The following is a 23,480-nucleotide window of genomic DNA, read 5'->3' as shown; positions in this document are numbered from 1 at the left end:
TCATTATTGGCATTCTACAGTACCTAGGATTTTCATCGTTTTTGCAAATTTGCGTTTGAATTACTGAAGTTACGTTGATGCTGTTCTTTGAGGCCTTGATACACCATGTGCATGAGTTCAGGGGATGTTTATGTGGCTTTAGCAGGGCAAAACATACGTATAAATCACCCCGAATCAGAGCCTTACCGGAGCATCTCTGGTACATCTTCTACGTACAGAAGTAGTTCTGCCTGTGGAGGGACTCAGAGTAGCATGACTTGCGTAGCGCTCCTTACGTACAGCCCTTCTTACAGAATGCCAAGTCCAAAATCAGTAGTAAGTGTGAACTATTGTTCCACCTAAGAGCAGGGGAGCATGGTCTTTGGTAAGTGGGTTAGAAGCAAATTTGTCTGTGTTTGTTATAGCTTCTGCCTTGCCAATTTTCCTTTGCACTCGTAGTCACGGCTCTTCAGATGAATAGCTTAAAACGTTTTCCTTAGGAGAGTTTTAGTATGCAGAAAATTGCAATGCAATTTTAAACAGCTGAAGAAAATATGTTTTGTTTAAAAATAGATACTACAAGTGTATTCCCTCGGGTGGCTCTGTCTGTGTGTGTGTGTGTGTGTGTGTAAAATGTGTCATGGGAGAAAGGGAAGGGCTGTGTATTCCATCATGACTGTCGTCCCTTTGTGATTTGAGACTGTTTTAGACAGAAGTTCCCATAAGATTCCCTGCTTGGACTCCTGAAGGAGCTGGAAAAACGATTTCCGTCCAGAAGTAATAATAGCATGGACTTCTTGTTTTGATCATGAACTGACATTTAAAAGTCATCTGAGGAAAGATATTTCTTGATTAAAGTCAGGTTTTGCCTAATGCAGTTGTAGCTGATCTTTCCCATCTGGTATCACGCCACTTGATGTGCTGGCCTGCGGTTCCCCTGGTCCAGTTTACAAGATCCCATAGGAGTTACCAACTTTCCCAAGGGAATCTTTCAGTGGATGGGGTCGTTCTCTTACCCTGCTTATTGCTCGGCTTTTTGCCGGGGGAAAGCTGGAAAAGTTGCACAGCAGAGAGTACAAAGTCATAACCCAGAACCCACAAAGCGTATTTGGTTCCGTCAGGACTCTGGCAGGTTGCACGTGCAGTGTGCCTGCTTTTTCATTGGCGTGCCAGATCCCCGCGTTTGACCTGTGGGACACAGACATTACATTTTAGACGGAGAATAAGAAAGGCAGGTGGTGCGACGGCATTTCCTAAATTGTCAGTGTTTAAGACTGCTTGCTTAATCCTGGGTGCCGTAGTTTTGTGTCCTGCATCTGCGGTGTGGTTGTTCCAAGGAGTTGCCCTTCGGTGGGACGGGCAGCCATTCATCCCAGTCTGCCTCTGGGCGAGGTGCTGCTTCGTGCCACTGTTAGGACTCCGGTTTTAGCATTTATTCCGCCTGGAGAGAGGCATAGGTATTCGTGTTTTGGCTTTTTGGGTGCTTTGTGGATTGCTAAAATACGATCTTTCCTGCGAAGATGCTGGATTTTATCCCAAATCCTGTGAATTTCACACAAGATCAGATTTTTGCGTGCATTCTTGTGCGTTTGGATTGATTGCCAGATTGATTGCCAAGTTGATTGCCAAAACCCTGGCATTTATTGAAGCCACAGAATAACCATTTGCTGTGTGCAGAACTCGCCAGCCCACTCCCCTCCAGGTGCAAGGAAGCTTTTAAACAACAGCAAATTATACGCTTGGAGGTTTTCTTGAGATACCTCTGGGTTTTGTACAACATAAATCACCACCCATGAGCCAGGCGTAAAATGCACGGATTGTGGCAGCTACGCAGGAACTGCCAAACAAGTCATGGGTACATTTTACAGCGGTTTGAAAACTGGAACTTTCATCTAGTTCCTCTGGTGTATTTTCTCTGGTGATTCCCAAAGGTCGCAGTACGGGCGGATGAAGCTAAAACGTGACTCAGTGTTTAGCTGTGGTATACCTGGGGGCTCTGGCGAACGAGGAACTTGAGAGTTGAGCTCAGCAGACAGAAGCTAATCCTAAATTTCTAGTGTTTGCACCCTGGAGCTAGAGAGATCGCTCGGTTCTCCAAGACCTCTGATACCAGACAAATGAAGGCACATAATGAATATCAAAGATAGGGGTTATTGAGAAGGAAAGCCTGAAAAACTGGTTTTGTTTTGTCAGCAGAGGAGCATAATTCCTAGACGAGTGACCTTAGATCAGCCGCATTTTCACGCTGTAACTAAGTACTGTGCACTCTGTTGGCCCTGATGTGTCTTTGTTCCCAGGATAGCTGGGGACCTTTACTCCCATGGTAAACACAGTGCTCAATACTTTGTAGAAATTCAAACTGGCAGATTCCATGTGTTGTATGTCATTTGGCATTCTGCACAACCCCCTTCAGTTTGTCATAAATTCCTAAACCAGAGCAAGGTCACATCTGGTAGCAATTTCAGGTCTGCCAGATGAGGTGTAATCCTATAAAACCCAGCTCATTTTCTCCAGCGCTTTTCAAAGCCCAGCTCTCCAGCTCCTTTTCCGTAAGACACCGCTTGCCCCGCGAGCGCTGCAGAATGATTCAGGCTGACAGACTTTTCACACTTTATGAACTGCAGTTTTTGGAACACGGCTCTGTAGGCAGTACATGAGACAGTACAAGCAAGGAAGGGTGTTGATGTCTCTTCGGTACCAGGCTGGGCCTGGATTCTGCTCCGGTTTGCGATAGCCTGTCCCCGCTGGATGCGGTCACCGCGTTCTTTCTCAGTCTTTCCATGTCTGTGTGTCATCTCGCACCCCGCACCTCACACACCGCCTGGCTTCTACAGAGGCCATACGTAGCCACTGTTCTGCTCTTCTTTTACATGCTTTCAAAATAGTCATAGCAAGAGTCCTGAGTCTCAGGTAATTCGAGATGTACACATTGAAGACTGTCAAATATTAGATGCACTAACAAAGTAATGGAATGACGATCGATCTTTGCACATCGTGGTAATTGGAAAGAGCTCTAATTCCCAGTAACATGGAAGTCTAATAGTACTCAGTAGTTTTGTGTCTTTTATCCTGTTTCCATTGTCCCATTACGTTTTGGTAATAGTGGTTATTTTGGTATCTCACTGCCTTTATTACCTTACGCTTTCAAAGCACTGTATGGAGCCCGGTCATCCAGTTTGTCCAAAGGGATATCGAAACAGAGCGTGCTGGCGAGGTTATTTAAATCACGGGGTGTGGGTGCGTTTGCGTGTGTAGCTAGAACCCACCTTGTCTACTATGGTTTTTGTGACCTAATTTACACTCTTTTGAACCTGTTTATTCACAGAGCAAATATCCTGATGTTGTGTCCCTTCCCGAAGGACTGCTGGGAGATTATATCACTCTAAGGAACCCCAAACCTTCTGGGTAAGCCAATAAATACATTTCTTGATTTGTGCAGACAAAGAATTGTGAAATGCATGGTGATGAGCTATAGATCATTGGTCTGCTTGAACATTGTCGCTCTTGGTTTTATAATGCCTCTAAACACAGAGATGAGATGATGTGTGTTACGTTTTAGGGCTATAACCACACATGAAAAACACGAGGAGAAACGTGCCCCTCCCCCAACAAAAAAAAAAAAAATAAAAATACATAGAGGCCACGTGGATGTGGCCTTGTTCGAAAGTCAGTCAATCCTGTTGGTACTGCGTGTACCCACTCTTTTAAAAAGCTAGGTGGAAAAAAATGAAGGGCCCTAGCAGGCTTTCCATTTGCATTTTAAGAAAAATAAATCTATTTTGGTTTTGGGAGCTCGTGCTACAATGAAGACTCTAAATACAAAGTTTAGGAATGTGGGATGCATCCTCCCTCTCAGGCATCAGCAAACATGTCAGCTGCAGCTGCGTTTGTTCCGTTTGGTTTTCTTTCTGGATTACATGGCCAGAGCGAGGGGCAGACCCGATGCCAAGGCCAACATCCCGCTGGGTGCGACAGGCTGGGCCAGCGGCCACCAGCCTGGCTGGGAGAAAGCTGCATTTCCACCCCAGGGCCTGAAGGCAGGCGCTTGTCCCTCCTTGCAGCCCGTCAGCTACAGCTCGTACTTGAGCTCACACCGCGCTGAAGCAGAATATAAAGAATGGAAAGAAAATTGCAGTTATTACCGTGTTACTGAAAGCAACCGTAGCTATATTTTTCCATTGCTTTAGAGGGAAATCAGATGAAGGAGGGGATCATTGCATTGCCATTGATTATTGTTACTCTACCACACATGCTGGAGGAGTTTGGGCTCTCTGCTGCACATCTGCTGGCAGGTTTGGGGTTTTAGATACAGAAAAAAGGTGCGTGTAAGACAATATAATTTTCACTGTCAGGAATTCTGTAAGGGCCAAGAAAAGTAACTGTTCTGTGAAGGGATCAGACCCTTCCCTGCTCCCATTACATCTTTGCTATAACATGCTTTTTTATATGGAAACAACTGGAAATAAAGCATAGGTCCCTCCATCATATGTTTATGGAACTACCAAATAAACCATAATAGATAGTGCTGTCTCGGTTTAGCCAAATCTGCCATTTAAAACTACATAGTTTAACTCTGGGTTGCTGAAATGAAATGTTTAGACCAGTGCAGTTAGAAAATAAGCTGCTTTATTTTAGTTTCTCTTGATGTTGACAGGTGTCAAGTTCCATTACACATTCCCTCTCACCCACAATCATTAAATGTAAGAATTTAAAATCATTTCGGTGGGTTGGCAGAAAATACACTTGCATGTTAGTTTGCGAAATCCCAGAACAAGCTGTGCATGAATTCCCAAAGGATTTGTAACAATGAAGTGGCAAACGGCTGACAAAGCGTATTTAAAGGAAACATACAGTCCTGATTGTTCAAACACCACTGAGAAAGGGACCTTCCTCCTCCCAATGGCTCGTTCTTGTGAAGGTCGGCCTGGGATTAGGACAGCTCTACTTTCAATAAGGAATTCTCTTAACAACAGGGACTGGAGGGGAATACAAAACGCAGTGCAGCAGGCGAGATGCTGTAGAGCAGCAAAACTGCATGAATATTGTTCTAGAGAAATCCCTGTGCCTGACTAGAAAAGCTCCCCCTTGCAGAAGCCGCCTGCCCAGCTGTTCTCTTCGTATGGTGTAGCCATCTTGACCTGCTGTGAAAGCTGGAAATAATAATTATCCTTGCAAAACCAACAAAAACACTCTCAAAGGAGCAATGATGGTTAAGATTAATTTAAAAAAAAAATTAAAAGCAAACAAATGCAGGGATCCAGGCCTTGGATATATTTATCCCTGTGAGTTACTCTAAAAAGGGCATGAACAGTATCGGGGTGGACCTGATTCCAAGGGCAGGACATTTATGCAAACGCTGCTTCTGAAAGGCCTTTTCCCCGTTTCCATGCGATATGGAGCACCACACCTGCCCCCAGGGTGCACAGGCAGGTAAGGGGCCGGGGGGAGGGAAATGCTCGCTCTCTTTCTTTCATACCTTACGTTTACCGCTGCATCAGGGCAACGTACCATTCATGAGAGACAAAGACAAGAACCTGGGGGGGGAAAAAAAAATCCTTGAGGTCGAAAATGTGAATGTATCTGGAAATGAAGCAATAACCTCTCCTCGTCAAGAGATTAAGTTTTCCTTGGTTCAATTTCTGATTCCGAGAGATAGGCAAGCTGCATTACCCGAGGTGAATTTTGTTTAAGAGCATAATGCGTGTGAACCACCTGAATGCTGTTCTTTCTGCTTTGGAGAAACCGTAAAGACAGTTGCCTACTTAACACTTAAACTGACTTCTCTGTGCACGTGACAGGTTTGAATTAATGGTTGTTTGGAAGATACATATAGATGAAGAAGGGAGAACTACGCCTGTTCTGGACCTTCTGACTAAAGTACCGGAGCAAGGTAATGTCATTCACTCAAGACTCTTTCTGAGCTTTCCAGTAGGACGCCTGTCCCCTTTTTTGACCAACATCTCTTCAGGTACAACAGAAATAGATCTTGCAGACCCCAACCAGGCACACACATCCCCATTTAGCAAGCGGCAAAGCTTTGCCTCCTGTATAATTTATAAGGCCTTACAGAAACGAGTCTCTTCCTCTTCTAGAGAGCAGGTAACCTGCTTTCTCTGAAACTGCCCAGCTGACGGCTACTTTCAGTAAAGGGCAACTGTGTGAAATAACGTTCACTGTTACCTTTTTCTTGCAGTCCTGGAGCAGAAGATGGCAACCGTTGAAAACGCGCCCGCCCGCTTCCGCAGCATGCTCATTCTCCTTGGGATCGAGGCAGCTATTGAGAACCTGATCAAAGCAGTTGCCTTGCAGAACTGAACAGCAGCACGACTTACGACAGGTAGCAATTTCAAAAGTAGTTTTAATTAAGATATTGTGTTACACAGTCTATAATTTTATTGAATATAAACATTAAGTTATTTTCCATTTAGAAACCATACTCATAAAACATGCTATCTGTACAATTATGGCACGTTATATATAAATTGTCATGACATGAAAATAAATACAGCCATTTAAATACAAAAATGCCAAATAAAATAGTTACATGTACAGAGTGATTTCATTATAAATTTATCTTTCTGAATCATTAATGTACCAGAGTGGTTTATCTTCTTAACATTTTCTAGACACCTGGAAAGTGTTAAAAGATCATGCACTGTCAAAATCAAGTCCATAAAAATCCATTTCATTTCACAGCTCTGTAAAAGTACAGTGATTTTAAAATGACGAGAGAACAGTAAGAGACTCCTAGAAAAAAGAATTAAATAGCTTTCTCATTAAATTAGGGTGGAAGTAGACCATTTGAAGATTTCAAAGACATACTATGCTTAAAGAAAAATAAAAAGGGGTATCTGCATGAAGTAACTTTTTTCCACAATGTAAGAGTTGAGCAGAGATGGCATTAAACTGAACGAGAAAGGACCACTACGCTTCTGTAAAGAGAGACGGCTGAGATAACTGCTGCTCGCTGCAGCACGCACTTTTGATTTCCTACTTCTAGGGGCAAATTCTAGTAGGTAACACGTTACGAAAGCATCACATTTCAAACATTCATCCCTGAAGAAACAAAACAGATTAGACAGATGTCTTCACTTCCATCAGATGTACCATTAGCTTATTTGTAACTCTCAGCATTTTCCGAGAGTCCCTGCCCTGCACCAGCTCTCACAACCAAACGACCGTTCCCAAGTCACGCAACTCTAAGCCACGTCCTTCTCAGGTAGGAAGCAAAACTGTCATTCCTGGAATTAAGGGGCCAAAAACATGAACTGTGGACTCTTGAGTAACATTGAGAGAGCTCCTTTTCAAGTCCATCCGAGCTGCACAACTGCCTGCTCCGTTTGTAAGTTATGACAAAATATTACATAGGTGAAATAGGTGGAGAAATCAAGAACTACAGCAACAGTATGTTTATAATACTGTAATTTTGATCACTGAAATAGTCTCCTACTGTTCCGGTAGGTCAGGGAAAAACTGACAGACTAGTTTCTGTCAGAATCTACAGCTGAGCAATGCCAGAGATTAAGTTTTGATGAACAGCAACTCTATAGTAAAATATCTTGTTAGATATAAGGCAGACTGATTTCAAGTTTGGAATCCAGTAGACAGGCAAAATTCATTGTTACTTTATCCACTGACGTGTTACTGGTTTAGCTAGTTTTGTGTAACCTTTAGTTTATTTCTTTAGCTCCTTCTTGCATGAAAATGAAACTGTGTGATCAGCACATAAACTTCTATTTGCATACGAAATGTGTGTAAAGTTACAGCGTAAGAAACTGAAAACTCCCCGGCTGTGAATAGTCCATCCTTCCTCCTCTTGCCTAACAGTTAGAGGATTTCTGGATTTACAAATATCTGTGTCTCCCCCCAGGCTTTCTTTGGAAAGAAGGGGTTATCACCACTGTAACTGCCAGCTTATTGCACTGTCGTAGTATCACATTTTGGTGCGAGCAGCCCCCGACCCTGTCCCAGAAAAGGGGAAAGGCGCACGCTGTCACCGGGCGCTGGAGTACCAGAGACTGTGCTCATGGTCACTGCCCACCCCAAAGCCCTGTTCTCTAGATTCCGTAATTGTTCCTCCAGTTGTGCCAATACATACAGGATCTTCTGGGTTTCCTTCTGAATTTCAGGTGAAGCGGACATTTTCAGGCATTACATTGAGATCCCAATATAAATCTACTTTTTCAAATGTTAACCTACGTTATTTTGAAAAAACATTAGCAGTAAACATACTCTGTATCCAGGTAACGGCAGTTCACTGTAGCCTGAATTCACAGCATCTCTCCCCGCACATTTCATGGTGTGTAATCCACAAGTATGCAGAAAAAGTGGCTGTAGATTGTAGATTAAAAATGTAAATTTTATCATAGTACCCTCAGCTGTGCATATATCCTCAGTCTCCAACCCAGGATCTTCCTTGAGGATGGCATTTACTGCAACATCTCACAAAACAAAGTAAACCCATCATTCAGTTGCTGAAGCAGCGATACCAGCTTAGCTCCAGAAAGTGACCCCCTGCAGCTCCAGAAAGTTGAGATACTGTCACCTTTTTTCTGCGTCACTTAAAAAGGACGAGCCTGAAAGCAGCTATGCAGTGTGTGGGATTATCAGTGAAATAATGCCAACATTTGACATAATCTGAAAGACCTGAAATAATCTGTAAAACTCAATTATTCTTATAGCTCAATTTAAATTAGGTAAATGTGGTTTCACCTTCAATAGCAGCATATAATGTACAGAAAATAAAAGACCGGTATGTCAGATGAGTTAAGCCCAGCTATCGCATGTAATTCAAAGACGCTTACCTTTAACAGCTTTTCATTCGTTTCAGAAGCTTTGGGTGGACACAAGGTGATCACAAAACTTCTGGAAGCAGTCTGGTGTGCTTAATCTCATGCATTAGGACTTAAAATTGTTCTGCAGTAACACAGTAGTTCCATAGATCAGTAACACTTGAGCAGCCACCTCAGTTGTGTTTTCAGTGGACTTAACGCTAAAGTTTTACATGAGGTTCTGTCAGGGCATTCCCTCTTCCTAGTAGGTGTGAGTGACACAAAGCGCAAGCTCCAAGGCAATTCTCTTGTTATTAATTAGGCTTTCTATGTTAGTGCAATACTTCAGGAAAACCATTAATTCTGTGCTCTTTCAGTTCTAAGGAAGTAGACTTTTAGTATTAATTTGATCTGTCCTCTAGTTCCAAGGCATGGCACATTATCTGTTCTGTCATATTAAATACATTCATTAAAGTTATATAGCAAACGCGTGTTTTAGTGCTATTCCATGTCTTTGAAAAGGCATACCAATTAGAAATAATTTCTTAAAGCAAAAACATTCACAGCTGAAAAATACACTGAACACAATAGAAAAAAAATAAAATCACCATAATTGTATTCCATTAATCTTTCACTTTCTAATGTGCTCAAATAGAAATAACCTTAAGGAAACGGTTACACTTTATGGAGAACTAATGTGCAGTCTTCATTCTCCTTGAAGCGATTGGACATAACTGGGTTATCTTTGGCCTGTACATTCTTCAAATAATAGTTTACTATCTTGCCATCGAGTTTGTACTGATGAGGAATGCTTTCGTACAGTTTTAGATCGAGGTCCAGGACAGAAACAGAAAAGGTGAATCTTGATTTGGATGTTAGTACCACAGGTCTTTGCTCAGAGCTGGAAAAGAAAAGCATATTGCACACCTGAGCCACTGAAGCTGATGTTTTTCATTTGTCTATCCCCAGTCAGTGCAAAAGTGACTCTAGTGTTTATCTTATACGAGATATCTTATCATGAGAGCCTAAGAAAAGAAACTTCAGCTAATGAAGCCTTTGGGAAACTACAGCTCCAGCTGAACCAGCCTTAAACTGAACTGGCTGGCACCTCTTCCAGTCGTTTTCCTTTCATCTTCCGCACGGCTTAAGTCAAAACACTCTTAGTTACTGTGTCTTTGTGTACACATACAACGCAACAGCCTTATGAACTAGCAGATACAGAATCACTGCAACTCCTACTTCAGGTTCCAAGTAATACAAATTAAGCGTCAGAACTAGTGTCCACGCATACTGAAGGATGGAGGACCTCCTACTCTGTCAATCATTGCACAGCTCGTCTCCATTTCATTCAAGAACTGCAGAGCAAACACAGAAAACCGTATTTTCTAAAAATAACAAAGCTCTGGTAGAGCAAACTCCCCTATGTAAGAGCAGACTATTACCGCTGACACAAGTCAAAACTGTGGTACTACTGTGGGAAAGCCTCCTGCTTTACAGTGAGATACTTCACCGCTTGATTTTTGCCTTGCTTTTATTGGTGTGCTTAATAAAGTCTTCTGTTCTCTAATTAGGCAGTTAAAGGCAACTCATCTTGAAGAATCTCTCATATGAGGACACCGAGGCAGAAAAACTACCTACTTAAAACCCTGTACATCTACTATGAACAGTCAATTCAAATTTCAAGAAGGAATAAATATAAAACCTTAATGCTTTTATCAACTTACAACTTTTCAGAAACAGACATTTAGGACAAATGTCTTCATTCAGAACTTTGTTATTGATATGCTCACAGCCAAATATTTGGACGCATCCCACTCCCCCCAGCCTACTTTTTTTAAAAGTTATTTGAATTGCCTGAACGGTGCAAATGCATCTTCAATTTCTAAATGTGCAGGAGTCATTCACCAGCACGTATCTCTTACCATTCATCTTGCAGACAGGGCGAAAGGGCAATCATGATGGAGCAGTCCTTAGCAGTCATTGCTATTCTGTACTGCTGCACCTATACAACATAAAAATAACATGAATTTTCTATCCTGTTTGTATCTGCCTTTAGTAAAGTATACTGTTCCTTATAAAAGGCATTAGTATAGTCAGTGTGTTGGTACGTTGGTATGTTAAGAGGTGGAAATTATAACAGATAATAATTATAACACAGCAGGAGCAAGTGGTTTTACAGCATCCTGTACAAGACTCATGTTTATTTCCTACAGATACTTTTCTTGAAGTTCAAAACAGCACCAGTTCACGCAAAGCCTTCCTTAGTCTAGAAAGGAAATAAGTAGCTTTATTTTTCTCTCAAGATCTGGTACTAAATATGTTTGGTTTTAACTGCTTCTGCTATAAAGATACACCCTGGCACAATTAAGAACTTTAAGCGTACAGACCTCTGACAAGCCGGCGGTGATGCTAACACGCTACCCGTCTGTTTCCATTAGACAGCTGTTTATTAAAATTGACAGACTAAATAAACTTCAACAACACGCACAGGAAAAGTACCTTTGTTAATGCAAATGCTACTGTCCCGTCATCTTCAGTTGAAAGATCTAGCAGCTTCTCATAAAATGCTTCATTGTAAGGTCCATCTATCTGTAACGTACTTCTAAATAAATTTTAAAAGAAGATTTACAGACAGCCAAGATAATTTTCACTGAGATCTTTCTTCAGCAGCCCACATAACTCAGATTAGAATAAATGAACAGTAACACTGATAAACACAGCAACAGGTTAATACTCAGAGATGTAACACCATGACCAGTCCCTACTACTCTCGTATCAGTTAAGATATGCTGTTTAGGGTTTGGCTTTTTGGTTTTGGTGGTTTTTTTGGTTTGCCTTTTTTTTTTTTTTTAAAGATGAATCACTCTTAATCCACTGCCACCTGTGCATCACTGCAAAAGCAGTATTTTTGCAAAAATGGAAAAGTCTCAGAATTTGTAATAGTTTGCGGGATCTCTCAAGAAGCCTTGCTGAAAATATTGGGGATATACTCTTATCTGATAAGGCCCTGCTCTGTTTCCAGCTTCATAATGTGTGCTAACGAGGGGATGCTTAATTGGCCTCCTTCCTGCCCATGTCCTGCCCTGAACTCCTGCTGAAAAGCTGAACCCATAAAAGCGGGGTTTGCAGCACACAAACACCTCGCAGACGAAATAATACATTTTCAAATTATTTAATGTATAAATATACAAGTAAGCCACGCTGCAGGTGATTTAAACAGAACTTAAGGCCAACCCCTCACCCATAAGATAACCCTTCAACTGCAACGGGAGGCCAGGGGAGGTGGAGGAACAAAAGCAGCAAGTGAAGCCAGAGTGCCCTCCTGTGAGCAACGGCAGAACTACCGGCAAATTACAGCCCGAGGATGTCAAGACGCACCCAAGTCAAGGCTTTTTAGAGCAATTATTATTACAACTAATAAGCTTTAGTTAAGAACAAATGTAGAAGCCTGCAACTGCCCGGTATTTCTTCACGAGGCAAGAAATACCACAAGATAAAAATCCTTGTGCCTCAAGTATGATTTGCTAACTTGTGACGTGGGTTACAATCACACAACAAGGGTGGGCAGGACAGCAGCAGGTACTGGGCCATTAGCCACCCACACCTGCTCTAAGATCTTGCAGGCACAGGCTGGATTCCTGCTGAATATCAGATTCAGGGTTTTAAAGGGCAGGTTGTAGGTAGGCCACTATAGACTTGAGAATGACTGTAAAAAGGCACAGATCCAGGTTGGGTGGAGAATGGCTTGAGAGCAGCCCTGAGGAGAAGGACTTGGGGGAGCTGGTGGACGAGAAGCTCAACATGAGCTGGCAATGTGCGCTTGCAGCCCAGAAAGCCAACTGCATCCTGGGCTGCATGAAAAGCAGCGTGGCCAGCAGGTGGAGGGAGGTGATGCAGCCCCTCTACTCCGCTCTGGTGAGACCCCCCCTGGAGCACTGCGTGCCCCTCTAGAGTCCTCAGCACAAGAAGGACATGGACCTGTTGGAACGGGTCCAGCGGAGGGCCACGAAGATGATCAGAGGGCTGGAGCACCTCTGCTATGAGGACAGACCGAGAGAGTTGGGGGTGTTCAGCCTGGAGAAGAGAAGGCTCCGTGGAGACCTTATGGCAGCCTTCCAGTACCTAAAGGGGGCCTACAGGAAAGCTGGGGAGGGACTCTGGATCAGGGGGTGTAATGACAGGACGAGGGGTGAGGGTTTCAAACTGAAAGAGGGTAGATTCAGGTTGGATATTAGGAAGAATTCCTCTCCTGTGAGGGTGGTGAGGCGGTGGAACAGGTTGCCCAGGGAGGTTGTGGATGCCCCATCCCTGGAGGTGTTCAAGGCCGGGCTGGATGGGTCTCTGAGCAGCCTGGTCTAGTGGGAGGTGTCCCTGCCCAGGGCGGGGGGCTTGGAACTAGATGGTCTTTAAGGTCCCTTCCAACCCAAACCATTCTGTGATTCTATGATTACTGCAGACGTAGTCCTAGCTCTGCAGGTACTGAAGTCAGGAGAAACCAACCATCCACTTCACTGCATCCTTCCTCAAATATATAACCTCCACTACTAAGGAACGCGGCATTTGCTCTCTTACCTTGTTGTGAACCTCCCATACTCATTACTTAAAAATTCATGTTTAAGTGACTGACATCAAAACTTTTAACAATAAAACTCATCTTTCATGTTACCTGGCATTTCAAGTTAGAAATTCAGAACATGCAATACCAGGAAGGAAGGTCGTATACAACAGAACAAGAGAGAAGAAATGGGTGTGGCTGCACAGAGCCAATCTGCATATCTACTTAATCACAACCAAAAAGAAAAGCCATCAAGTCTTACCTCTCTTCAGGAAATTCCTCTAAGTACTGCTCAACTCTACTGTACAAAGGATAGAGTCCTTCAATATCCAGCATGTCAAGCATCTGAGCCTGAAGGGTTTTATAAAGGATACAACCCCTCGGTAAGCCAGAGCTTTCCAATTTATGTTTACCTAGAAGAAAATGTATTTTCAAATAAGACAAACATGAGTGTCTCTTTGCTTCATTTTGCTATTACATGTGCTTGTTCACAAAACAAATCCAAATACTCTTTAGACCAATCACAGGGGGAAAAAAAAACCCCAAACGAAAACACTTCGGTTTCCAAACATGGATGTGCCAGGTGCGTGCACTTACTGGCACATTTAAACAGCGCGTATCTGACTGCACCTGGTACACAACTCTACCCAAAACAACCCCAAACCCAAACCCCACACACTTCCCTTGCAATCTACTTGTTTGAGTCTACAAGAGAAATTTTTCACATGAGTTTGGAGCCACCACAAATTCACTTTCAACAGTATGAACTGTTGTCAGAAAGTAACTTCGCATTTCGGATATCATGTCTTTTTAATATAGTATAAACAGACTTGTATTTGCTCTCATTTCTGTAAGACAGCTCTTTCTCCAGTCAATACAACGAAACCAACCAGCAATTAAAAAGATCTTCCTCAAACGGAGAGTAACGAACATGCTGTTGGTATAATTAGGACAGCTAGCAGCATCTTGAATAATTTGAGCTTTACAAAACTTATGCACTGAGGAATTAACTGTAAATCATTACAGTTTTCCAACTCTCACTTCCCATTTCTTCTCCCTCCAGTATTCATACCTGTCTCTTTACCAGGAGTGGAGCAGCAGAAAAGAAAATTAGCTACACCCTGGCAGGCGAGGGCTGGCAGGGGAGCAGGGACCATGTAACAGACCAACCAAAGCAGCCAGACTTCATCACATAAAATATAGAGATTCCCAATTCCTTTGAAATATCCATGATGGTTATCAGCTCAAACTGGTATTTTTTTTTCTATTTTTCCTCCACTACCTTCTAAATTTATTTTTATCCCTGTCCATTAGGGACAAAAGCGCTAAAAGTGCTCACTACAAGGTCAAATATAAAACAATTATCTAACAGTTACGCAGCCCAGAACTCATTTTTAAAATGTCACTAAGACTCCACTGTTTCCGTTCTCACATCAGTACTAAAGAGCAAACGAGAGGCAAAGACCTGAATCGTTACGTGATAACAGTTAATTACTGACAGTGTTCAAAAAAATTCTCTCTTACCATTTCTTACTAGCTCCTTATTAAAAGCACTTGCTTCACAGTAGCTTCTTCCTTGTGAAATGGGAACTGTCTTCATGTCACCTGCCCTGCAGGCATCAGTACTACTTAGTAGCGCCATAGTTATAACATGGATTAGTTCTTTAACAATTGTCCTTGTACAGTGTGGTCCACTGACCAACCCATTGGAAGGAAAAAAGAAAGGTTTTAAGTGACGAGCAAGTTCGTTCCAGTCACAGGCAAAGTCCTGGTCATCTTTACAGCCATAAATTAGTTCTCCGTTCTGCAAATGAAACAAAAGATTAGGCACTTCACAAAATCCATTTACTCACATCTAGTTAACCAAAGCATCAGATTTAAAGACACAGCACAGAAAAGCGCATGAGTGTAACAGTCTGCATACAAATACACACATTCCCAATCTCTTACAAATTTGCCCTCGAATTTAATCAGATACCACAGGTGACAACCTCTGAGTTAGGACCAAAAAGCCCATTACATCAAGTGCTACTTTCCCAGCTTAATCAACTGTAAGTAATCAAAATAGCAGAAGTGAAGTGATACTTAGCGCATTTTCCTATCGCTTTTTTCTGAACAGTATCAGTAGTGAAAAAGTACCATGTGAAACAACCTTCTTTTAAAAGCCAAATTGGAAAACAGAAGGCTATGAAAAGGGACCGAAAAGGTGTGACAGGTACCTGTACTAATAGAAAAAAACAGAGGACAGTTCATACAAGTTTAAGTAATTTAAATAGTTCCTTTAATATTAGAAATAGGTTGTAAAGAATTTTATTTCCTAGAATTAATCTGATAACCTGCATCAGACATCAGTTACTGCTTTTTTTCCCTACATTACTTCCACAGAAAAGGTAACTTTTTACTTCCTGTAGAGGCATGCTGTGCCTCTGGCTTGCATGAATGCAGCAACGTGCAAAGTTCTCTATCTTCTTCCTCCTGAAGAAGCACATAAAGTTTTAAAACTTTGGGGTCAATCTTTAAGAGTCCTTTTCAATTAGTTGGTTCCTTGGCAATTCTTTCAGACTAAGTAGTTCTGGGAAATTATTACTTACCTGTTCTAACTTGAAATCTAACTTAGAATTTTCCCATTTGCCTCTTTTGGTGGGGTCCAAGAGTGATGGTGCTGATTAGGTAGGTTTGAAGTAGGATCAGATGCTGAAGTCAAACTATTTAAAAGCCAAGGCAAAAAAAGCAAGCAAAGACTTGATTGTTTACCTTAAATATTTTCAAGTTGTTCTGCGCCTCCTGTAGTAAGCTCTTCAAAGCAAAGTGCATTCTCTGTTTATTTCTAGGGACAAAAAAATAAATCCAAGAATGTTTTATCTCAGCCTTTAGATATTTACACCCATTTATGGTGGGCTCTATGGAATCAGAACTGGGCACCTGAAGTGAACACACCTATTAAAAGCACATTACTCATGCTGAAGTCACTGCAAAGTGACCATTCGCAATTAGACCTTCATATCAGAGTAAACTAAACAGCTCTTAGATTTAATGTTAGGCAGCAAGAGGCACTGGTACTTTAATAAGCAACTTGGATTCCTGAAATGGGTGTAAAGAGGTATATAGCACCAAAAAGTAAAAGTCAGCACTGATCATCCTGAACTACAGTGAAAGTCAAAGGAATCTGAGAAAGAAATCTGTAACAGATTTTCTGGGAAAAACACAGAATCAAGTCACACACTTCCTTACCCTGAGAAGAGATCCAATGGGCAATATTTACTTGGTCGCTTCCATTTTCCGTTCGCTACCTGTTGAAAACCCACACCACTGCTGTTAATCGCTTTCTGGAATAACTACTCTCAGTTACTTTAATAGTCAGGTGTGTGGCACTAACATCCTGTCTTCAGAAGTCCTATGACATTTAAAACCCTTTGAATGTACAGTTCATGACTACTCGGGGTCTTCCTCATCGTATTTAGCTCAAGTCACTCGAATGGCATTCACAAACGGAAAGCATGGAGGAAGGTCACCTTAATTCTAGTAAGGCACAGTTACATGTTTTTGGACACAAAATGGATATTAGTCAAATTAATTCTGTGTCTGTTACATGCTGTTATAAGTTACGGAATGCCACCATGCACTTGGTGAGCTGTACTTGAAAGGAAGTTTGACGCTAGAGTTTACACAATCAACAGTGTTAATAGTCCTGAAAGACTAATCTTGTATTTCTTTGCTTCCAGCTTCCCACAGAACTTGTTCCATCTCTCACTAAACAGATTCACACCCAGCAACTCAGATGTGTATCCGCCTACTATCTTTAGTCATATCAGAGATTTAAGCAACAACATGTGAGTTTCAACAGGAAAGCAAGACTGGAATAGCAAATAAAGCACGGTGCAGTCACAGGAAAGCAGGATGACTACCGAAAAAAGAAATTACCTTTAGATGCTGATGCATACAGTAACGACACACCTTGTGCTTTATCTCCTGTGAAACATGGCTGGAAAAAGGAATGAAGCCACACTTTGGCTAAAACAAACAAACAAAAGATTATAAATGTATTTCTGTATAGAAATACAAGAGCACACAATATGCAAATCTTTCTAGTTAAAGGAAAATACAAAATAAATTTAAAAAAAGTCAGCATCCCACACTTCAAAGCTTAACATGTGTCGCTATATATTATTCCCAATTATTTTAGAGTCCTCAGTTAAGAAATAAGGACAACAAAAAGTAGCTGTGGCCTACGGGAATTTCCCAAGTTTTGAAAGATCGGGAATTGCAAGAGGGAAGGGGCTGTTTCATCCTACAGGTCACAGTGAAAACGGCGAGCTTTGCCTTATCCCACTGCTGCATTCCTTTGAAACTGCTCTGGTCAATATGTGCTTAAAAAATGCAAACAAAACCGCTCAGCAGGATCTTCTCCTATTTGATACCTTAATCTCTATGCAGAGGATTGGCCGGTGTTCCACAAAACGATAGGTTTGCAGCCTGGTAAGATTAGGAAGGCACACTGCATAACCGCTAAGAGTGTCCATATCTTTATCACAGCGAGACTCTGGAGAAAACAGGAAAAAAACACCACAAACAAGAACATTAGGTGTGTGTTTATTTTACTCTGTAGTTATCTTGTTCACCAGGTGGGGGAGTGGGAACAAACTCAGGCAGGACACAGCAGGCTTTAGCCAATTATACACCTGCATAAATAGCACACACACACACCCCCATTATCGACACTTGTTTTCAGTTTCCTCAAAACTGTCATAGGCACATAAAGTGCCTCAAGAGCTGCTTTAATGGCTGGTTTCCAGCTCATCCCAAGAAAGATGTCAGGAAGAGGCCTGAAACAGCAAAGGGGTGCGTTCAGTTGGCTGAAAACAGGTAAGAGACTACTGTATTCTAAGAGGTGATCTCATGTTTGCTTACTGAAACTGCATGAACTGCCATCCCTCAGTCTAGTCAAGAGGAATCTGGCAGGAACATCATAAACTGTTCAGAAGATAGCGCACATCTAAACAGAACCTGCAAGTGGCTTCGCTGAACTTCTTAGTCTGTACGTAGTGCTATCTCAAGGTTTAAAACATTTGCCCAAGGTTTGAGGTCAGTATGTGTGGTATTAAAAACAAAACTGGTAAGAAGCAATCACCTGAAGAAGCACTTCTCAATGAGAACTAGTCTCTTCCCAGCTGTTCCACTGTTCACATCAAAATAATAAATAGGTGAAAAGGAACATAGAAGGAACAAAAGTTACCTTCCCCCTCCTCACAAGCTCACAACTAACGAGACATACAGAATACACGTGTTCAGTTAGTTATAGCTTCCATTGCTAAGAAAAATGTCCATTCTGAAAAATATATTGCAATAGGAAAAAAAAAAAATCACCTCAGAAACAGCAAGAAACATACTTGTACGGCTCCTCACAACTGTATTTCTTCTCTAAAGACATCCCCACAAACTGGACACACTAAATTTAACTTTAAGAAATAAAACTAAATTCCATCATTCAGAGTATCATTGATTTTGTAGCTTTTATTAGACACTACTCACTTTCCTTACTAGTTCCAAGGTGCCAAAACTGTTTCTCAAAAAGGTGAGGACAAGTCAGCAATAGTCCTGTGCCCACTATATGTAAATTAATTTCTTCCTGGAGCAAAGACATCAAAGTACTGGCTACAGTTAGCAAAGAATTTAATAGCACATTTTTCTTCAAGGAATCCTGCTAAAGCCATTCTCAAGAACATTTGAGAACATAAGATGAACACACCATGAGGGACATCTCTTTCTCTTTGCCCATTTTAGAGCTGACGCTTTACTGTACTTTTAGCCATACATGAAGAGCGATGCACCCCAGTGTTGCTAAGAATGATGACACCAAATTCTGTAGCGCTTCACTTTCCACCGAATGCGTCAGAGATTGCCAAACTTCGAGTCTTGCAGCATGTTCCAAAAGGTTTCATAAGGTCCCGGACCTAGAAAAGCGTACTTGCCCTTCCCCGCTGGATAGGGAGCCCAGAGCACCATGACAGAGTAAGGACAAGCCAAGCACAGCCCCACATGCCAGAGATGCTCGTTACACTTTGAAGGCAGCACAGCCTGCAGCACTGCAGCCCCTTGCAATGAGACACACCAGCTATCGGGAAGAGAGACGTGAAAAGCTGGAACACGAAGTTGCACGCTGCTTGAGTGCTATGACTCATAGGATGCGAGATGCTTAGCCCCAGGTGAAATACTAACATTGAAAACAAGACAGTTTAGAGGGGAGTTTCTGAAACTATCTTCCTTCCAATGCTCTGCTGCACAGTCCCACAGAAGAAACTGGTGGAATCGAAACAATTCTTCCACCTCACTCACTGACCTTTGTGAAGGTCTTCACAGCAAGGTAAAAGCTTGCTCAAGAATTAACTAACACTGGCTTAACAGGGGATCCCTTTCCCCAGTTTGATCACACTAGAATCAGATGCAACTTTTAACTCTAGAACACACCCATTTTTTCCACGACAAATTTTCAACCTCTCATTGTCTAAATATTGAAAATATTGAAAAACGTTTTCCTCATATTCTGAGGTATGATGCTTTTTGACTTTATAATAAGCAAAATGCGTTACAGCTTGAGGAAAGGCCCCTTTTTAATGCTACCCCTGGCACTTACCTGGCCTCTCTGGTTGAATTTTTAAACAGAGCTGTCTTACGAAGTCTAAAGGCAGTTGAATAATTTCCTATTAAAAAAAAATAAATTATTTCAACACAAAAATTAATATCCAGTTTGTTGGTCTTAAAATGGAATACCAAAGTTCAGTGGATGTTAACAACAGTGTACTAAACAATACAGTCAGCAGCTTCTCCCTCTGATTTACCATCTATATGAAGACCTGTACCCGCAATCACATGTAATAGTTACTCCACTATGAAAACCAAAAACTAATTTAAATAAATGCATGAGAAAGAGCATTTTCAGTCAAAGTTTGATGTACACGAAGAAACCTGCACCATTTTGTCTTTTTCACAAATTAAAAAGTCCCATTTCATCCTGTCCCGTGTCTCACATCCCACCCTTCCAAGGCAGAATTGTGTAACTCAGGTTCCAGGAGAAGATGTGACTTTTCCACTTGGGTATCTGATGTTCAGTTAACTAGATCTGGCCGCCCTGCAGAACAGCGTGAGTGGCAAGGAAAAAGGTTACCTCTGACTGCACAGAAACCTAGACAATTCACACGAACCAGGTTTCTCCCCTTGCTTTGCAGATAGTCTAAAAATCTCTCACACACACCTCCCATCTCTAGGCAGGGCAAAGGAATGACCACTCTTCTCATGAGCAGCTTGAAATAGCTCAAACCGCAGAGTACAATCCAATCGCCTCATCAGCACAGAGCAGGATTTTGTTCTGATCCAAATGCTTTTTGTGCGTGTATCTTGCTCGGGAATATCTGCAAACCCTATTCTTTCCATTTACTGGCATTCAGTGTTCCCCAAAACACATTGGTGTTTCCAGTGCATAAGCCATTTATTTTAAGAATAAAACATTTACCCCATGGTGAACATAGTTCTCCCCAAAGAACTGCTTCATGACATGTTTTCCAAAGTCTACGATGTTTTGCAGATGGTGTAGTATTTCCTCGGAAGTCTGGAAGACAGAAACGTGGTAGTTTAACTAGGAAATAAACAACACTCGAGAATACATACACATACTAGTCAATCATTTAGCAAAGTAGCTTAATTGTTCTACAGAGTTTCATAGGTCAGCGCATCTTGAAATTAAACAGACACATGAAACATGCTACATTTGTTACTCTACTGTTGTCTGAGGCTGGGATAACCAGGCAAATGGTAAGAAGAGATGATGATTCTTAGATTTCAAGGGGAAAAGGACAGAGAAAATGAAAAAGGTGGAAGAGGGGGAGATTACTCAGGATCTACTCTGTCTTTAACCATTATTCTTAAAACAGCTCTAGTCAATGCCTTCTTACCGACAGGTGAAGCACAGGAGAGGCTTTCAGTGATATAAAATACTTCACCTGGAAATTTGGAAGAGAACGGCTGCCAAGACTGAGCCACATGACAAACCTCTGCATGAACAGGTACAGAATTTGCCAAATCCTGCCCCAGACAATGAAAAATCTGGCTATAATGTCATCTTCCATTAACTTTATGCTATGTGTCTATAAGGAAACACAATGTTCTTCTACAAGACATAAATGCCGAACTAGACAGAAGCAAAGCTAAAGGAGTACTGGAAGCAGGACAGCAACTTCAGTGCAGTATGACTTTGTCAGACTTCTGCTCATTAAAGAGGTAGCGGAGCAGCTTGACAACAACATTATCCCATGCCCAGCACTCCAGCACACTCGGGTTCTCTGCACAGTTTTTTATTGTTACAATAGACAATCTCCAAGCTCCTGTGTCTTGGTGCAACACAAAGCTTTTCTGGAAAGCTTTGCCTATGACTGTACACTACTTTGCCTACCACTATACACTATAAGGCACTGAACCACATAGATTTACTCTTGGGATTGAGTAATAGTGGAGGAAGAGAAAGAGCAACACTCATGTTCAAGTTAGAAAATCAGACAGGAAAAACAACACAAGCAGGAGGAAAAAAAAAAAAAACAAAAACAACAAACTGAGCAGAGAGAATAAAAGGCTAAGAGGACAACATTCATAATGACAAAGCCTAGAGAAAGGAGGAAAGACCACACCCAACACAAATGAAAAATGTTTATAGGTAGATGGAGACTGTCACTAACCAAGCAATCTTACTAACTTTGTTTTATAACACCTTCATAATAGGTAATATTTTTTTCCCCACCAGAAGAGTTGGCTACCTAATAAACTTACACAAGTTGTGTTGGACTAAGAAAGATCAGTTTGTTACTGTAACGCATAGCTGCTAACATTCCATACCAAGTTTAATATTCTTCCTCTAGCAGGATTCATTTTCCAGACTGAAGCAGCAATACACAACAGTGCAATATGCAATAAGGCTTTACAGAAAGGGAAGTCACTACAGTAACAGACATTACTACACACTTCTTTCAGTAACACACAGTACTACATACTGTTACTTCAGTATGCAAAAGCACTAACCAAAAAACCCAATCCTTCAGAGCAAGTAGGAAAAGTACAGTTTTTCCAAAGCACTTGCATAGCATTTCCATCACTCTGCAAAGGCCAGGACAGCACTTATTCTGTGGAGTTGTTTCTTGGAACGGCTCTCCCTGAATCCTTTTAAGAGAGCCGTAATAAGCTTGGAATCTCTTCACAACAGGCAATCTTCCACTGCTTGAGTCTTAGAACAAAACACATGCTATGATGCCTGAATAACTTTCTCAATTGCAGTCATTTGGTCTAGAGAAGTGTATTTAAGAAAAAATAATTAATAGGCAACAAGATGTGTGAGCAGGCCACCCACATGGGTATGGCAAAAGGATATTTTACAGCAGCAGTGCTCAGTCCGTGCTTCCTAGGAAGGCCAGTGCCCCCATCGCCAGTGCTGAACACTCCGAGGTCCATGGGAGGTGACTGCCGGCTGCCTGAGCTCCTTCACACTGCTCGACCAGAGGAGAGCTCGGCTGGGGAAAGCCCCGCTCCCCACCCCTCTACTCTCACCCTGAGCAGACCGCAAACGCACTGTGTCCATCTTCCCTTAAGTGTCATTTGTTCCAGGCTGGGGAAGAAGTTGCTTTGCAGAGGGGAACACCCCCCAGCAATTTAAAACAGTTATAGTAAGTAACTTCCTCACCTGGTGAAGCGGGGAACAGCAATTCTGAGCACATACTATGACAGAAACTTTAATTTCTGTACAGATTTCTGCCCTTTTAATGACAACCCTTTCTTTAACTTATACAAATTCTGAATGGCGAGAAGAAATGTTACATCATCTCACACAGTAACAGAAATCTCAACTAATTCCCACTTCCAGATTATTCTGGCCTGGTTTGCTGATGTACACAGTACCCACAGGCTTTTTTTTTTTTTTTCTTTTAAACATATATGTATACACGCACTTGTCAGGAAATAAGATTTTGAATAAACAGGACATTCACTGCTGCTACTAGTACAAGGAAAGACTCACCAGTGAAAAAGATCAATACAACTTTAAAATTACAAATAAAGCTTGTGACACCTGCTCACCTCCTTTTAAGAGCAAGTATATTTGATATATTCCAAACAAGAAACAAAAAACAACTAACAGGCTA

At 41.7% G+C, this 23,480-nt stretch overlaps 2 protein-coding genes across 7 annotated transcripts in view; one reads left to right on the top strand and one right to left on the bottom strand.

Annotated features, from left to right (window-relative positions):
- Positions 1 to 11,387, top strand: part of CENPP (centromere protein P) — a 147,129-nt gene extending 135,742 nt beyond the window's left edge. Inside the window, exons 7-10 of one of the 3 annotated variants that reach the window (XM_074603291.1) lie at positions 3,305 to 3,384; positions 5,778 to 5,869; positions 6,173 to 6,316; positions 10,322 to 11,387. In XM_074603291.1, the coding sequence (XP_074459392.1) occupies positions 3,305 to 3,384; positions 5,778 to 5,869; positions 6,173 to 6,294 (294 nt within the window). In that variant the 3' untranslated portion in view covers positions 6,295 to 6,316; positions 10,322 to 11,387. Of the gene's footprint in view, positions 1 to 3,304; positions 3,385 to 5,777; positions 5,870 to 6,172; positions 6,563 to 10,321 lie in introns of those variants that run through there. The other 2 variants (XM_074603290.1, XM_074603292.1) reach the window with 2 other exon arrangements.
- Positions 6,545 to 23,480, bottom strand: part of IPPK (inositol-pentakisphosphate 2-kinase) — a 59,770-nt gene continuing 42,834 nt past the window's right edge. For all 4 annotated transcript variants that reach the window (XM_074603284.1, XM_074603282.1, XM_074603283.1 and 1 more), the window contains 11 exons: positions 20,813 to 20,908; positions 19,937 to 20,003; positions 17,724 to 17,845; positions 17,227 to 17,316; positions 16,537 to 16,595; positions 16,060 to 16,132; positions 14,830 to 15,109; positions 13,568 to 13,718; positions 11,250 to 11,352; positions 10,673 to 10,752; positions 6,545 to 9,651 (listed from right to left, as the gene is read on the bottom strand). In XM_074603284.1, coding sequence (XP_074459385.1) covers positions 9,426 to 9,651; positions 10,673 to 10,752; positions 11,250 to 11,352; positions 13,568 to 13,718; positions 14,830 to 15,109; positions 16,060 to 16,132; positions 16,537 to 16,595; positions 17,227 to 17,316; positions 17,724 to 17,845; positions 19,937 to 20,003; positions 20,813 to 20,851 — 1,290 coding nt within the window. In that variant the 5' untranslated portion in view covers positions 20,852 to 20,908 and the 3' untranslated portion in view covers positions 6,545 to 9,425. The remainder of the gene's footprint in view (positions 9,652 to 10,672; positions 10,753 to 11,249; positions 11,353 to 13,567; positions 13,719 to 14,829; positions 15,110 to 16,059; positions 16,133 to 16,536; positions 16,596 to 17,226; positions 17,317 to 17,723; positions 17,846 to 19,936; positions 20,004 to 20,812; positions 20,909 to 23,480) is intronic.

This window comes from Larus michahellis, chromosome 10 (genome assembly GCF_964199755.1).
Source record: "Larus michahellis chromosome 10, bLarMic1.1, whole genome shotgun sequence".
Taxonomy (NCBI): Eukaryota; Metazoa; Chordata; class Aves; order Charadriiformes; family Laridae; genus Larus; species Larus michahellis.
This window is presented reverse-complemented; position numbering and strand designations above follow the sequence as displayed.